Source organism: Xiphophorus hellerii, chromosome 3 (genome assembly GCF_003331165.1).
Source record: "Xiphophorus hellerii strain 12219 chromosome 3, Xiphophorus_hellerii-4.1, whole genome shotgun sequence".
Lineage (NCBI taxonomy): Eukaryota > Metazoa > Chordata > Actinopteri > Cyprinodontiformes > Poeciliidae > Xiphophorus > Xiphophorus hellerii.
In genome coordinates, this window is record NC_045674.1 from 8,832,799 (window position 1) to 8,847,316 (window position 14,518).

The 14,518-nt window shown below is 36.5% G+C and overlaps 1 protein-coding gene across 1 annotated transcript in view; it reads left to right on the forward strand.

The window, feature by feature from the left end:
• Positions 1–7,115, forward strand: part of grik3 (glutamate ionotropic receptor kainate type subunit 3) — a 120,164-nt gene extending 113,049 nt beyond the window's left edge. The window contains exon 16 of the mRNA XM_032558977.1: positions 852–7,115. Within this exon, the coding sequence (XP_032414868.1) occupies positions 852–1,217 (366 nt within the window). The 3' untranslated portion in view covers positions 1,218–7,115. The remainder of the gene's footprint in view (positions 1–851) is intronic.
• Positions 7,116–14,518: the final 7,403 nt, after the last annotated feature.

The window sequence follows — 14,518 nt, forward strand, 5'->3', positions numbered from 1 at the left end:
GTGCATTGAATCATGAACGTTTCCAAAAATTATGCAGTTTTGACCCCAAACCTATAAAACTAGGTTACTGTGTTTGATTTTTATATTTAAAGTGGAAAACAGATTGAGAATTGTTTATCCTGACCTCAATTTTCATTTATCAGAAGCATGGTATTTTATAAGTGTTGTACATTTGAGATCCACTGCGTATGAATTTCTTGTTTCAGATTAAATTGCAAAAATGAATTAACGTCATAATGCTATTTTTATTTGTAAAAATGCACCTGTATTTTACAGAAGCTAGGAACCATAGCTATTTTGTTATGATTCTTTTTCTGCATACCTTAAAGCTATGCTGTATTCATAGCTTTTGATTCAAAAATTTCATAAAGGGATTTGCATGCCTTTCTTTGACTAATCCCTTGGAGTACCTGGCCACAGCACCACAACATTTACTCATTTAACTGGCACTACTACAAATTGGAACAGGGGATTAATCCATTATTAGTCATTGGAGATAGCAGAATAGCATCAACCCTTTAATGGTGTAAATCAATAATTTTGAGTCATGCTGTGTGCATTTTTGCATGCATTTTCATGTATTATGTGTTCAGTGCCACTGACACAGCAATATTAATGAGCTATGTGCATACCACATGTGGTGGTGAGGTTGCAGTGTAACATTAATGACAGCCAGGCGCATATGCACACAAAGCTATTAAGGCAACATGAGTACTCCACATCCATTTCCTGCTCTTTAGACTGTAGACACCCTCTGCTGTCAGAACAATTTAAAGCTAAGGCATTTACCCCCCGTCCCTTTCCCCTCTGCTCCGCGTGTCCCTCCCCGGATCCTCCCTTTTTGCCCAGAGGTCTTTGTGCAGCGCCATGGTGGACGAGATCAGACTGTCGTTCACCTGCGAGAGACGGGTGAAACACAAGCCTCAGCCCCCAGTCATGGTGAAGACGGATGCAGTGATCAACATGCACGCCTACAACGACCGACGACTCCCAGGAAAGGACAACATGAGCTGCAGCACTGGGATGACTCCTGTGTTCCCCTGACAATGTGTTCCCTGCAGGGCAAGAACCTCGTGAGCAACATTTCAGGGGCAGTGCCGGAGCCCAGGGACAATGGCATAGACGGAATCACCAGATACATCATTAACAACAGTGACATGGGAACACTTACAAAACATGGGCAACTCAAATTGGCAGCATCAGCCACACAGGTATGACAGACACCACTGTAATCAACACTACAAAAAATACTTGGTTGTGGTTGTAAAGGTTGTGCAAGGGGCAGAAAAACAACCCGACAAAGGTACACCCAAATATGAATCAGTTCAAGTCTGATGTTTACATATGTACCACAAGAGAAAACACAATATTCAGCGGACCCTGAGTCACTTAAAAGATTTCAAATTTTATGTGAAAACATGGCCTGGCAAATGAAACGAGGCTTTTTGAAAATGGCAATAAATGACTTTGGTACAGTTCCAGAAGGATAAGGGAGTTTTGTTATAAATCATGGTAATATATGAAGTTCTTTTGTTGAGCCTGTTGATTTTCACAAAACTGAATGACCTTTGGCAGCAGAAAGTGTTACCTCAAATATGTACAGGTTCAGCTGGGTGTCTGTGTCATTTAGTGTTGGCAACACTGTGACTGGTAGAACCTACAGCAAGATGTGAAACAGTAAATTTACATCTGATGTAGCTGTGATGTGTACCTAAAAATATTATCATACAAAAACAACCGCAATCACTCATGCAAAGTGGATTGTGGACACATCAGCTGTATATTAAAAACATAAGATTCAAACTTGGGATATTTGACATGATTTTTGACATTTTTTCCAAGGTTCATTTTTCTTTCAAATTACTTTGTACATAATTAGATTGTTACCAGATAACATGTTGATTGCCAAAGACCTGACCATTCAACAGATTTATACTCAGAACATCAAGAGCCAGAGCTGTTTAATAACCAGGTGTTCAATTAAGAGTGAATTGGAGGGGCTGAGTTTATTTGCTGTAAGAGGCATTCAAATCTATCTATGTCTGGTTATGGCTAGGCATGGCTCACTATGTGATTCCAATTATATGATAACCTAGAATAAAGAACACCATCGAATCAAATCATTCATGCAAAAATCTAAAACTAAAATGGATAACAAAATCCGATAAATTTTAGTAAAAAAACAGAATAGCAACACATATTTTAATTTGTACTAAAATTACACTTCAATTTTAACAGAATAAGATGATCTATAGCATTTCTTGACTACCTTTTTCATTTTGATATGTAGACTGAAGCAAAAATTAGGATCATCACCTGTGAAATTGAGCATACATTTTTAAGTGCTTTAATTTACACCACCGAGGCATAACAAGATGAATACTGACAGGTGAAGACAAGAAAACTGATTAGAATTTCAACTTGATACTCAGTAGCGGGTGATATAAATTTGAAAAGAAGTGAATATTTAATATATATAGTTGCTGCATACAAGCAGGAAAATATGAATTTGAGTAAGAGTTTAAGAAGGGCCTATTTGTGTTGGCTTGACAACTGGATCATAGCATCTACAAAACTGGAGCTCTTGGTTGTGGTCTGCAGCGACAGTTTCAATTTAAATTGTCCAAGGAAGAAAAGTGGTGAACTGGGATCCCAGTCAGTCAAGGTTTATTGATGCACACGAACAGAAAAGGGTAGCCTGCTTGGTCCAACAGATGTGTTGTGGCTCAAAATGTAATACTACTTATGAAAGAAAGGTGTCAAGAATGTCCAGTGCATCAGGGATTGTTGAGTTAGAAACTGCATAGCTACAGATAAGTTTGGGTGCCCATCCATTTGCTGACCCCTGTCCACTGCCTCAGATCTGGAAATAGGACAGTAGAAGATGGAGGAATGGTTCCCATGAAGGGTGTTTGTCTTTATTTTTATTTTTTTTTACATGAATGGGCCTTTGCCTTGCCTATCTGTGGAATACAAAGCACTGCAGGAAAAAGACAAGCCAGCATAGGCCATGTGATGCCTTGGCAATGTCCTGATGGTAAACTTTGAGTTCTGGGATCTATGAGGTTGTTGCTTTGGCATGTACCAGTTACTCAAGATTTTTGCAGACCATGTACACCCTTCCATATAAAATAATTTCCCTGATGATTGTAGGCTCATTGGAAATAATGTTCCAGGCCACAAAACAAAAAATGGTTCTCCATTACTTTGATTTGTCAAATTGCCCTCCAAATTTTCCAGATGTCAGTCTAATTGAGCATCTGTGGCATGTGTAAGACAAACAAGTCTGATTTATGGAGGGCCCATTCAAAAGTTACAGGACTTAAATGACCTGTTGCTAACATCTTGGAGCCAGATACCACAGCAGACCTTCAGGGGTCTAGTGGAGTCCATTATTCGACTAGTCATCGATGTTTTGTTGGCAAAAGAAAGACTAACCCACTATTTGTCATGTGGCAGTAATGCCATGCTTTATTGGGTGTATACAATACCTATTTTCTATATTCTTCTCGTTTTGCGGAAAACAAATATCACACTAATATTAGCTAGTGGTCTACCTGGGCCATTTGCTGTTGTTGGCAGTTGACTACTGAACACGCTGCCAGAAGCTAGCTACCCTAACATTCACTTTTCTTGAAATATCTTGTTTTACCCAATCAACTACGTTTCTTTACAGCTTTATTGTAAGAAATGAAAAATTACTGGAGTCATCTTTTGGCAGTATCCAGAAACAGGTTGGGGAGGAGTGGTGTTCCATTAAATAGACCAATAAAAATGCTGGTTACTCCAGAACTGCCTGGACATTAAATGGTAAGGTACATTGAAAAATTTGAGTATTTCTTGCCAGTCTTCTCAGAAAGTGAAACTCATATTATATAGAATCATCACATAAGTAATGGTATATTACAACCGTTTGTTTCTTGTAATTTTGATGACTATGGTTTATAGATAAAAAAAAACTCAAAATCCACTGCCTCAGAAAATTAGAATATTGTGAAAAAGACCATTATTTAAAATTCCTGGTGTCTCATGATAATTAGCTAATTAACTCAAAGAACTTGCAAAGGTTTCCTGTGCTTTTAAATACTTTTAATCTATAAAACGACTTTTTTTCTGAGATGACTGGCAAGAAATATTGCACTTTTACACAATATTAGATTTTCTTTAGAGCTAGCTATTATATTATGGATAAATGGAATGACATTACTATAACTTGATTATTAAGATTCAGTATTCCTTGTTTCTAGTAAATGATCCATGCCTAGTCCAGGCATTGCAGCTTCTTCATGCAAGCCTTTGCATTTTGTTGAACTATTGTCCTTTAATGCCGTTGTGCTCCCATGTTTTCATGAAATGACAAGTCTGAACATAAACTAAGTTATATAAAGTAATCTGTGATAGGTTCTCTCTGTTCTTGAATAGCATTTTTCTTCATAAAATTGTGCTTTTGGAGCAGATACAATTTATTTTTAGTTTACTGACTTTTATGTCAGTGGGCATAATATTCTACAAAGTTCAGTGTATAGACAAGAGCCACAACTTCAGTGCTCCCCTTTCCAAACAGAACACTATTGTTGTTGGCTTCATTTTTGTAGTTACTCCAGTCTTCACCAAGTATCATATTATTTTTTTAAGAAACATGAGTTCTGTTTTATATGAGTCATTTTTGTGGGCAACTTCAAAATTCATATTGAAATCCGTGATAGACTCACTGACCGATGTCCTCCAGCAGAAACACTCCTCCCACAATGTTTTATAGCATAATGTCTCCTTAAGCAAGACTTGTGTTGACTTTGACAGTTTCCCTTTGGATGACTTTGCAACCATTTTGTAGTTGCTAGTGCCACTGCTTTATCCTATGTTGGATTGATTCTGAATTGCATTGCACCAATTAAATATTCAAGTGTAGATGCTTGAAAAACTACAACTTCAAAAATTTACGTAGTGCTTTTCTTGTCATACCATCCACTAAAAGCTCTTCTACAGTACAAGTTGCATTCGCTCAACATGTCAAACAATGTCTGACTTGTGATTAAATGTTTTGCCAATAGACACTTTGATCAGCATTGACTAAAACAGAGAATATTAGATAAGGTTTTGTATTTATCCACCTTATTCCTGCAAGCTGTAAAAAACATTGATCTTGAATTGCATTGTAAAATGAAAATAAATTTTCTGTAGACACATATGAAAGACATTATGTTTCAATACTGTTACCCAAAATTCGTTCCATTATGAGTCGTGGATGACCAGCCTAGGTAACTTATTGCAAACCAGTTACATCAGAAAAAGTATGTCTAGCTAGTAAAACAAATTTTGTTACTCTGCTACCTTCCTGGAAATAGCACCAACAATCAATACTATAGCAACAGCTCTGGGTAAAAGGTGGATATCTTAAGGGAATAAATAACTGGTATTTACTGAAAGTTAAGTGGGTTTTATCAGGCTATATTCATTAAATTCTCAACTGCTCTTTGGTTGATTGTGACCACAGAGTGCCTGGATGACACATTTTTCAAACACATGTTCAAACTCTTTCCATGTCAGGTGTAATTTACAAGATTTTTGAAAATAAGTTTAATTATTTTATTTTTGCAAAATTAAAAAAAAGGCATAAAAAAGGCTTGGGTTTAAATGAAAAATGAACCATTTTTGAAGGGGATCTCTGAATAGATGATTGGTCAGCTTAATTACCTGGTGTGGACTTATGCTGAAAGACTGTATGGTAATTTGAGAAAGAGCAGTCAATTATTCTGTTTGTTTGTGTTGACTGTAATGCCTATAATTTTTTTAATCTCCAGCAAAATCACCCAGAATAAAGATTGGAGGAGTCTGTAAGATGCCATTATGCTGAAGCAGAGAGAACATTGAACCTCTGTGAGGTTTACATTGTCTATACACAGTGACAAAAGAGAGAAAATATCTATTCAAGGAAACTTTAATCTGTAAAATTTAGCATTGGTTTGGTAGAGACTCGCTGTATAATTGTTTATCGATTCTCTTCTGCTAAGTAGAGTAAGTAGAGAGGATTGGCAGAAGATGTATTTTACTAAATTTATACAGTTATATATTCATTCTGTTCACAAATATGTTCTAGATGCTATTTATTTCATCAGGCCACTTTACCCTTCCTCCCCACTTTATCCCAAATCCACTTCCCCCAAACCCTGTTTATTTAATAGAAATACGTTTGAAAATGATATATTGGATTCTTTTCTATCTAGATGAGAAAATGTATGTAAATCGTCTTTTATGATGGCTAATATATTTCTATATGGTGAAAATAAAGTGGAGAGATTGAGCTCCCTTAAGAGTTCAAGGGATATTCCCTCAGAGTAGGCGTTTCTTGTGTCAGTGGACCTTTATTCTTCACAAATTCCCCTTTACAACCTGGTCTAAGGTATAACTGCTGCTGATCTACAGTTATACTATTGTACCGTCACACTGATGTGTACTGGAACTTTTCTTGCAGGTCATTAAAAGACTTTTGAGACTCATTGTACAACATTTCTTTAATATGTGGCAACAACAATACATGAATGAAATTTTGTTGATTCTAACATGGCTGGTTCAGTCCATTTGGTTACTGAATATAAACATCTTTTTTTAAAATAAATAATGTGAATAATGTCATTTTACACAAAACTGTAAGAAATGTGAGAGAAAAGTAACAGAAAATGTAATCTACATAAACCTGTTCTATTACCTGTATGTGATAAACGTTTTTATTTTCATTCTTTTTTCTTTTTTACCTTTTTATTTTTCCTTTTTAGCCCTAACGCTTCTATCATCTGGCAAAAAACCCTCCCAAATATATGAGAAATATGTTGGTGCCAACCAGGGTTTTCTTTGTGAACATACAGACTTTCTATGAATATAGTTTTTGTAAGATTTTGCTAAGAAAATATGAAAAAATTATTGAAAAAGTGGGACAGGTGTATTTGTTTTCATTGTAACTGTATGTGTAAAAAGAGCATCTTAATAATACACTGGAGGGTATCAGCAAACTACTATAGAAAACTTACTGAACTATTCTTTTTAACACACTGTGAATAATTTAATTGTACAGTTTGCTGTATGGGTTAAATGAAGTTTTAAATAAAAAATACAACCTACTTGTTCTTCTACTGATTGTTGTTATGCACTGAAAAAACAAACTAACAGGGGAAATAAAAACACATTATTTAGACAATATTTTGGTGGCACTGTATGTGAAGTGGAGTTTGTGTTTACAACTGCAGAAACAGTTACAGCAGTTTCACCTACATTGTGAGAGCACATCATATAACACAGACAAAGAGGAAACTGCAGTAGCAAATAGTCTCTTTTTTATTGTAAATGTCATTCTAATGTGTAAAAACATTAAGATTTCAGCAGAAAACCCAGTTGGTAGCTCATGCTTTGTTTTTCAAGCTGCGCGCACTAAAGTAGATGGGCATAGATCAACAAGTATCAGGAGAAGCAATGAACGAACTCCTTCTGTACTTCTCAGACAGCCCTCACTCTACCGCAACAACCCCACACACAAACAAAAAATACCCTCAAAACAGAGCTGCTTCTGGGGAAAACAGAAAGACAAAGAGAAATATTGTCATGTAAAATGCCTGTAGACGATACATGCTGAAAATTGGTGTTTTATACATAAACTGAAACAAACTGAAAATAGGACCACAGTAAAATAGAATGATATGATGATGGATGACAATCCTAAATGAAGAATCAAACCTTATCCTTCTGTCTTATGATCTTGAAGCTTTGAAACTGTTTTCCTACTTTCGTTAGACTTTTGTTCATTTTACTACCTTGACTCTTCTTAGAGACAATTGCATCTTTATGACATGATGCATCTGTTTTGGACTAAGTGGTACATTAGTACAAAACAAACATTAGACCAGTAGCCATAGTCTAGATGGTTATTGGTAGCATTCATTTTTGACATAAAAGCACATGTTATTTTCTGCAAAATAAAAACACATAAAATGTCTTTTTAGAAATGTAGAAGAAAGAAGACAAACCAGATTCCATGCTGCTCCCATGTAAAAACAAATATTCAAGACGTTCAAATGTCTGTTTATCAGTACAATACCAGTAAGTATATATATGAGTTTATATATGAGTTTATTTTCATGTATAGAAAATAATTGCATTGAAGTTAAACCTAAGAATTTTTTTTGAGCTTTCGGTTTATTTCTGAAACCAGAAGAAAGACAATTATAAATTTAAAGGACAGAGGCTAAATACACACTTATTCTATGTTCATTCATGGATGAGCCAGAGTCTCAATGTAAGGGATCCAATCAAGTGCGATAGGGAGAGATTAACCTTGCTGGCGTTGCAGTGGCAGATGTGCATGTTAAAAAAGCCAGGGAACCCCAGGCCACAGCATTGAGGAGCAGCGGGCGGATAATGAGCGATGGGAAGGGGCCTTGCGCCTAATGGGGAGATTTATTATCTCTCACTATCAATTAATCCCCTTGGACAGACCGGGGCCAGCAGGAGCGCATCAGGAGTATGTAAAAGAGAAAAAGGCAGACTGGGGAAAGATGGGAGCTGGCCAAATGAAGAGAGAGATGGAAAAGGACACAGGGCTGGCAGCACCAGGAGCACTGGGGCAAAACAAAAAATTATGTGGTGGGAATAGAAAGAAAGCTTGAAAGATGTGACAGCAGAAGTTGAAGGACAATGAGTTTATATTTATGATAAAAACTTGTTTCACAAACATGTAACATAATTAAATAGTTGGCACAATTACATGAGTTTTTGCCATGTTTAATAGATACATGTTTAATATAAGCTGCAGAAGTGTTAAGTAAATCCAATGGACTATATTCCAGAAACTACAGATTCAATAGATTTTTATTTATTTGTTTTATTTTTTTACTACAAAAAGCCATTAATTGACATCACCCGGTTTCATGAAAGGAGCTCATCTATCATTGAAGAAAAGAAAGTATTTTTCTTCAATGTTGAAAGGTTATCTTGATGTTTGAAATAGTTTTTATGATGTGAATAAAAAGGCAGAAAATTACACTTGGGGGTATGTAAATTTTTCACAGTATTACTGTGAATATGTGGTGCCTTATTTACAATTCTTAGTTTACATGTAGGATATATAACAAATAATTTTTTTATTCACAAATCTTATTGTGTAAATGTGTTATAAAAGTTTTCAAATGGAATAAAAATATACTTCGGATTGAAGTTAAACAAATTGATCTGGGAAGAAAACATGTCAGGATGTAAAAGAAAGTTCAAAGAAAGTGAAGGAAAGCAGTGTCTGATTGGGGCTGAGGAGAGCGCGAGAACATCAGAGAACCAGGAGAAGGTAAGTCAATCCAACAAATTGAGTTTGGCTGGAGACTTGTGTATGGTGGTGTTAAAAGGTTTGCTCTTTTAATCTTCCAGGTTGGTAATTAGGATCACTGAAATGTTGAATGCACATGCAAGTGAGGGGAGCAACAGTGGCAATAGGAATCCACAAAGCTGTTACCAGGAGGGTTGCTTGAGGTGCAGAGGAGAAGAAAAGAAAGGCATCCAGGTACGATCCCTCGATACAGACACTATAAATATTCCAGTGGACCACTGTAGGATTTGGACAGTAAAGCCAGGATCAGGTGTCTGTCAGGAGAGACAAAGAAGGTAAGAATCAGAGCTCAGAGGAGCAAAGAACACAAGATGGGAACCTGATTACCACTCGTGAGCAAAACGAGTGGTAATCGAGTAATATCAGTGATATTACTCTCACTGATGGAAAATATCTGTTCAGGCTCATTTAACATAATGCAGGTTAAAGGAATGTGAAGTGCTCTAATAACTTGTCAATGTTTTTGGACTTGCTTTACTATGAACAGTGATGAAATGCAGCGTTATGAGTTATGCCACTGAATTCAAAGGGAAAATGTCTAAACATCTAAAAGACACCTAAAATCTGAAGGGAATATTGGTCATGCAACGGCACAAAAACTGAAGATAAACAGACTGTTGTAAAAAGAAAAAGTGAAAAAATATGTTTAGAAGTGTATCTAGACTTGGTTGTTTTTGCTGTTGGTTTGGTTTGTTTAGCCTTTTTGAGTGGAATTTCTATTTTCTCCCAATTAATGCGTGGGTTTTCTTCAGGTCAGACAAGTTCACTGGCCAATGAATCACAGAGTTGCCATGGTTATTAAACAGGAAAATCAGCATCTTCATCAAGCTTGTCAGCTATTGGAAGTACCATTTACTAAATTTCCTGGCAGACAGCTGCTATGATTTTAGACTTAAAACATAATGACAAAGAATAATCCATAGGGTAAAAGCAGTGGTTCTATAAACTGTAAAATCTAGCCTAGCTTTTTTCAAGTCAGGGAGGTATGACTTTAAATCACTGCCTTGATAGTGTTTTGGCTGACAGTGGCATCACAACCAGCTGTTTTACTTCTGCTTCAACATTTAATTATAAAATGTGGTTCCTTATGTTTGTCCATCCATCCATCATGTATTCCCACATGTCCTTGCTGGGTCACGGGAGACTGGTGCCTATTTCCAGGCAAGAGGGTTTGCCCTGAACAGGTTGCCAGTCCATAACATCCTTATGTTTGTTGTCCTGCAAAATATTTAATTTTAGTTTCACAAAACCTGCATAGGGTGGATCTCTAGTTGAAGTCATTTCCCTATGATGCAGCGGGTGCAGGATACACTCTATTTGACCTTGTTGTGTTCATTATAAACTATCCAAGTGCTGCTGTCACTCGCTTCCATTTTTTGTATTAGTCAAAATTGGATTACATTAAAAGATAATTGAAATTTGATGTTGTTAATTGATTCAAAATCGGTTTTGTCTGCATCACAATGCATCAAAAAATATATTTTGTTCCTTACCCTTGTCGTGGAAATCATCATTGACTGTCTGCCAAGACCATTGTCAAATCAGCAGACTTCCCCATTATTTTGTTGGCCAAACAGTCGTAACACAAGTTATTTATCAAAAATGTTTTTATTGGTCTTATTCTGGTATAAATGTCTTACAAACTTAATTTTATGGTTTTCACTACCTGTGAAAACCGTGAGCCTCACAAAGCACACATAGCTGAAATCTATCAAATTTATCAGGCAGTTTCACTTTTTAGAATTAGATTTCTGAAGCAAAATGTGTCAGATTCTGATAGTGTTTTAGGCCATGCCTAAGTAAAATTTTAAAGAGCGTGACTATAATTGACAAAACTGCTGCACAGAGACTTTGCAGCAGAAGCTCTCCCCAGGCTTTTTTGCCATTATGGGAACTGCCTCAGCTTGTTGCTCATTTGAGCTCTTGCCAGTTAGCTCTCTTTGATGGCACATGTCCAGTCAAGTTTTCTTTTTGATGACCTTGACAGAGACGTCGCTGGGTGATATTCAGCTCCTCACTCTGGGACGATGTGTTAGATGATGATGGCTGTGCATCATTGACCCATTTGGGGGTGAATGACTGCCTGACCTGTGCCATGCCCATCTCAGTGGACCCACTGGGTGAGAGATGTATCTCAGCAGAAGCTGCATTTCGAAATTGACTTGAAAGGAGGGCTGGTGTGCGATGAACCTTGTTATAGCCTATGTCATCATCTTAGAAAAATAACATCCCCCCAGAAAGTAGATAATGTTTCTGAATGGAAATTGGTTTGGCGAAATAAAAAAATTTCATTTCAGCAAAGGGACAAAGCTTAGAAGGAGGTTACAAATGGAAAACTTTTCATAAATTATGATTTTTCTGTATTGTTATGATACTGTTTTAAAATCTATTCTTGCTTTATATTTTTCCACTTTATCCCTGATGGTTCTACTGTGGTAATTGGTTCACATGATGTTGTTTGTTCATTACTGCTCTCTCAAAAATGGATGCCTTCACAGAACAGCTGTACTTATAATGGAGTGAAATTACACACAGGTGGAATCTATTTACAAATTAGATGATTTCTGAAGGCAGGTGGTAGCCCTGGATTTTTTTTAAGGAATACGAACACATGTGTATGCTCCTCTTTTCTCTTTTATTTCTCATCATCGTGCTTTACTTGGTGTTTTCCTATCACATAAAATATACTTGCAGTTATAGTCAGACCAAAGGTGAAAAGCTTAAAGAGTTGTACATATTTTTAAAGGACCTAGACTATCTACATTGATTGTATTTTATATTCTAATAATAAAACTTGTTGATATTTGATGCTTGCATATTTCCAGTACACCATAGTATCCTATTGAGATGGGAAAACATATGTGTAATTTTACTTCCTTAATGATTATTGCATAACATTAATGACATTTTTCAGAGCGATTATACTGCAGCGTTAAGAGACAACTGTTGTTTTTCACCAGCCTCCATCTCTTGTTCACCAGCCTCCTTCTCTTATTGAAACCACAGCGCTGGTATCAGAGCTTTATCTCTGCACCATCATGTTGAATTATCCATTTGAGTTTAGGTGAAATAGCGTGATAGAGACATTGCCAATGAAATGCCTTAGTGACTTGCTCTTTCTCTTTGCTATCTTTGACCCTGATAACGACTGGAATAGAGGCTTTTCATGAATATAAATATAAATCGTGATGAAAGGCAATTTTCCCCAGTGCACATAAAATAACACTCTTGAACATTTAGTGTTTGTCAAGAAGGTATGCTTTCGCAGTTCGACTTCACTTTGTACAGAGTGGCCAGCAAAGCTCTCTGTTTACATAAATCACTCATTTTGCTTGGAGGAGAGTCAAATGTAAATGAATCATTCTGTTGCTTACAGTACCGATACAAATATAAAATACGTAAAAATGGAAATAAAGCAGTAAATACACAAGATCAATATTGTAAAAAAATGTTTTCCACCATCTGAGACCACATACTTTAAATACAGTAGAAGAAACAATCAGACACAATAATGCATAATGAAGTTGTTTACAACTAAATTAGGGCAGCAAAGAATTGCTAATACTATGCCAGGGGAGAAACTTAACCAGCTACACACTACTAACCACATTAACCCAGTCAAATACAGACTTAAATAAAATTTGACTTAAAATTATTGTCTTTTTTTCCTCATTTTCCAAGAATAGCTGAAATCAAGTTTTCACCAGCCACTGTTGCCAAAGGGAAATTTTAACCTCATTTTAAACAGCGAGAGTAATTTTTATTTTATATATAGAGAGATTCTGATTACTTTTAATATTGAAGAGAGGAGAAGAGTCCAGCAGCTGGCTGAACTGACTGACTGAAGATGCAGGAACTGTGGAGTGCTGGAAGGTAGCACCGTAAACATGCTATTTTCTACAAGACATTGTTGCTTTCTACTGCTAATGTCACAGCTGCAGGTTTGAAACTGCTGAAGTGTTATTTTTCATCACTTCTATTGCAACATTGTAAAAAACATCATTACCTCCCAGACTGGAATTATTGGATGCCTTATAGCACATAATTTCATCAACCAGTCGCAGAAAGCCAAATCAATGGCAAAGAAGTGGAAGGATATCTCACTGCCACCTTTACTGAAGGGCAGTTAATGAACAATGAATCAAGATCACTTGGTCTGCCTAAACATTGTGTGTTGAAGTTGGCAGGGTTACACACTTCCATAGCCGGATCGTCTATTCAGTGTTTACAACACATGACCAGAGACATTACTGAATGTGCAGTATTATGTCCGACCGCTTAGGTAAAAATCATATTAGAGGGTTTTTTTTGGTATTAAAAGCTGGATTTGACTGAACTTTTTTCATGAAGGTTAAAATAAAGGATTCAAATTTAAAACTGAGTAATATCTGGGCTAAGTCCTAAAGCATCCTTGGGATTGGTGGGACTACCATAACCATGTGCCTGTACAACAGTCAGTTGCTCCTAGAGTGTGAAATACTCATGTTGGTGAGCACCAAGACATGTGTATGAGGGGCCGTTTAGGACAAAATTTACGTTTTGTCTCTCACACACTACCAAAAACTCTCGCATACTCCAAAAAGGTAGCCACGCACACTCCAAAAAATTACGTTTTGTCTCTCACACACTACCAAAAACTCTCGCATACTCCAAAAAAATAGCCTCGCACACTCCAAAAAATTACGTTTTGTCCCTCACACACTACCAAAAACTCACGCATACTCCAAAAAAATAGCCTCGCATACTCAAAAAAATTACGTTTTGTCTCTCACACACTACCAAAAACTCACGCATACTCAAAAAAATTACATTTTGTCTCTCACACACTACCAAAAACTCTCGCATACTCAAAAAAATTACATTTTGTCTCTCACACACTACCAAAAACTCACGCATACTCAAAAAAATAGCCACGCACACTCAAAAATTACTCACGCACATTCAAAAAATACTCAAATTGCGTATACACACACTACTAAAATGTCACACACACACACACAAACGTTAACTTTCTCGCACACATACACTGTACTAACAGCTCGCACATTCACAAACGTTAACTTTCTCGCTCACATACACTACTATCAGCTCGCTCACATACACTGTACTAACAGCTCGCACATTCACAAACGTTAACTTTCTCGCTCACATACA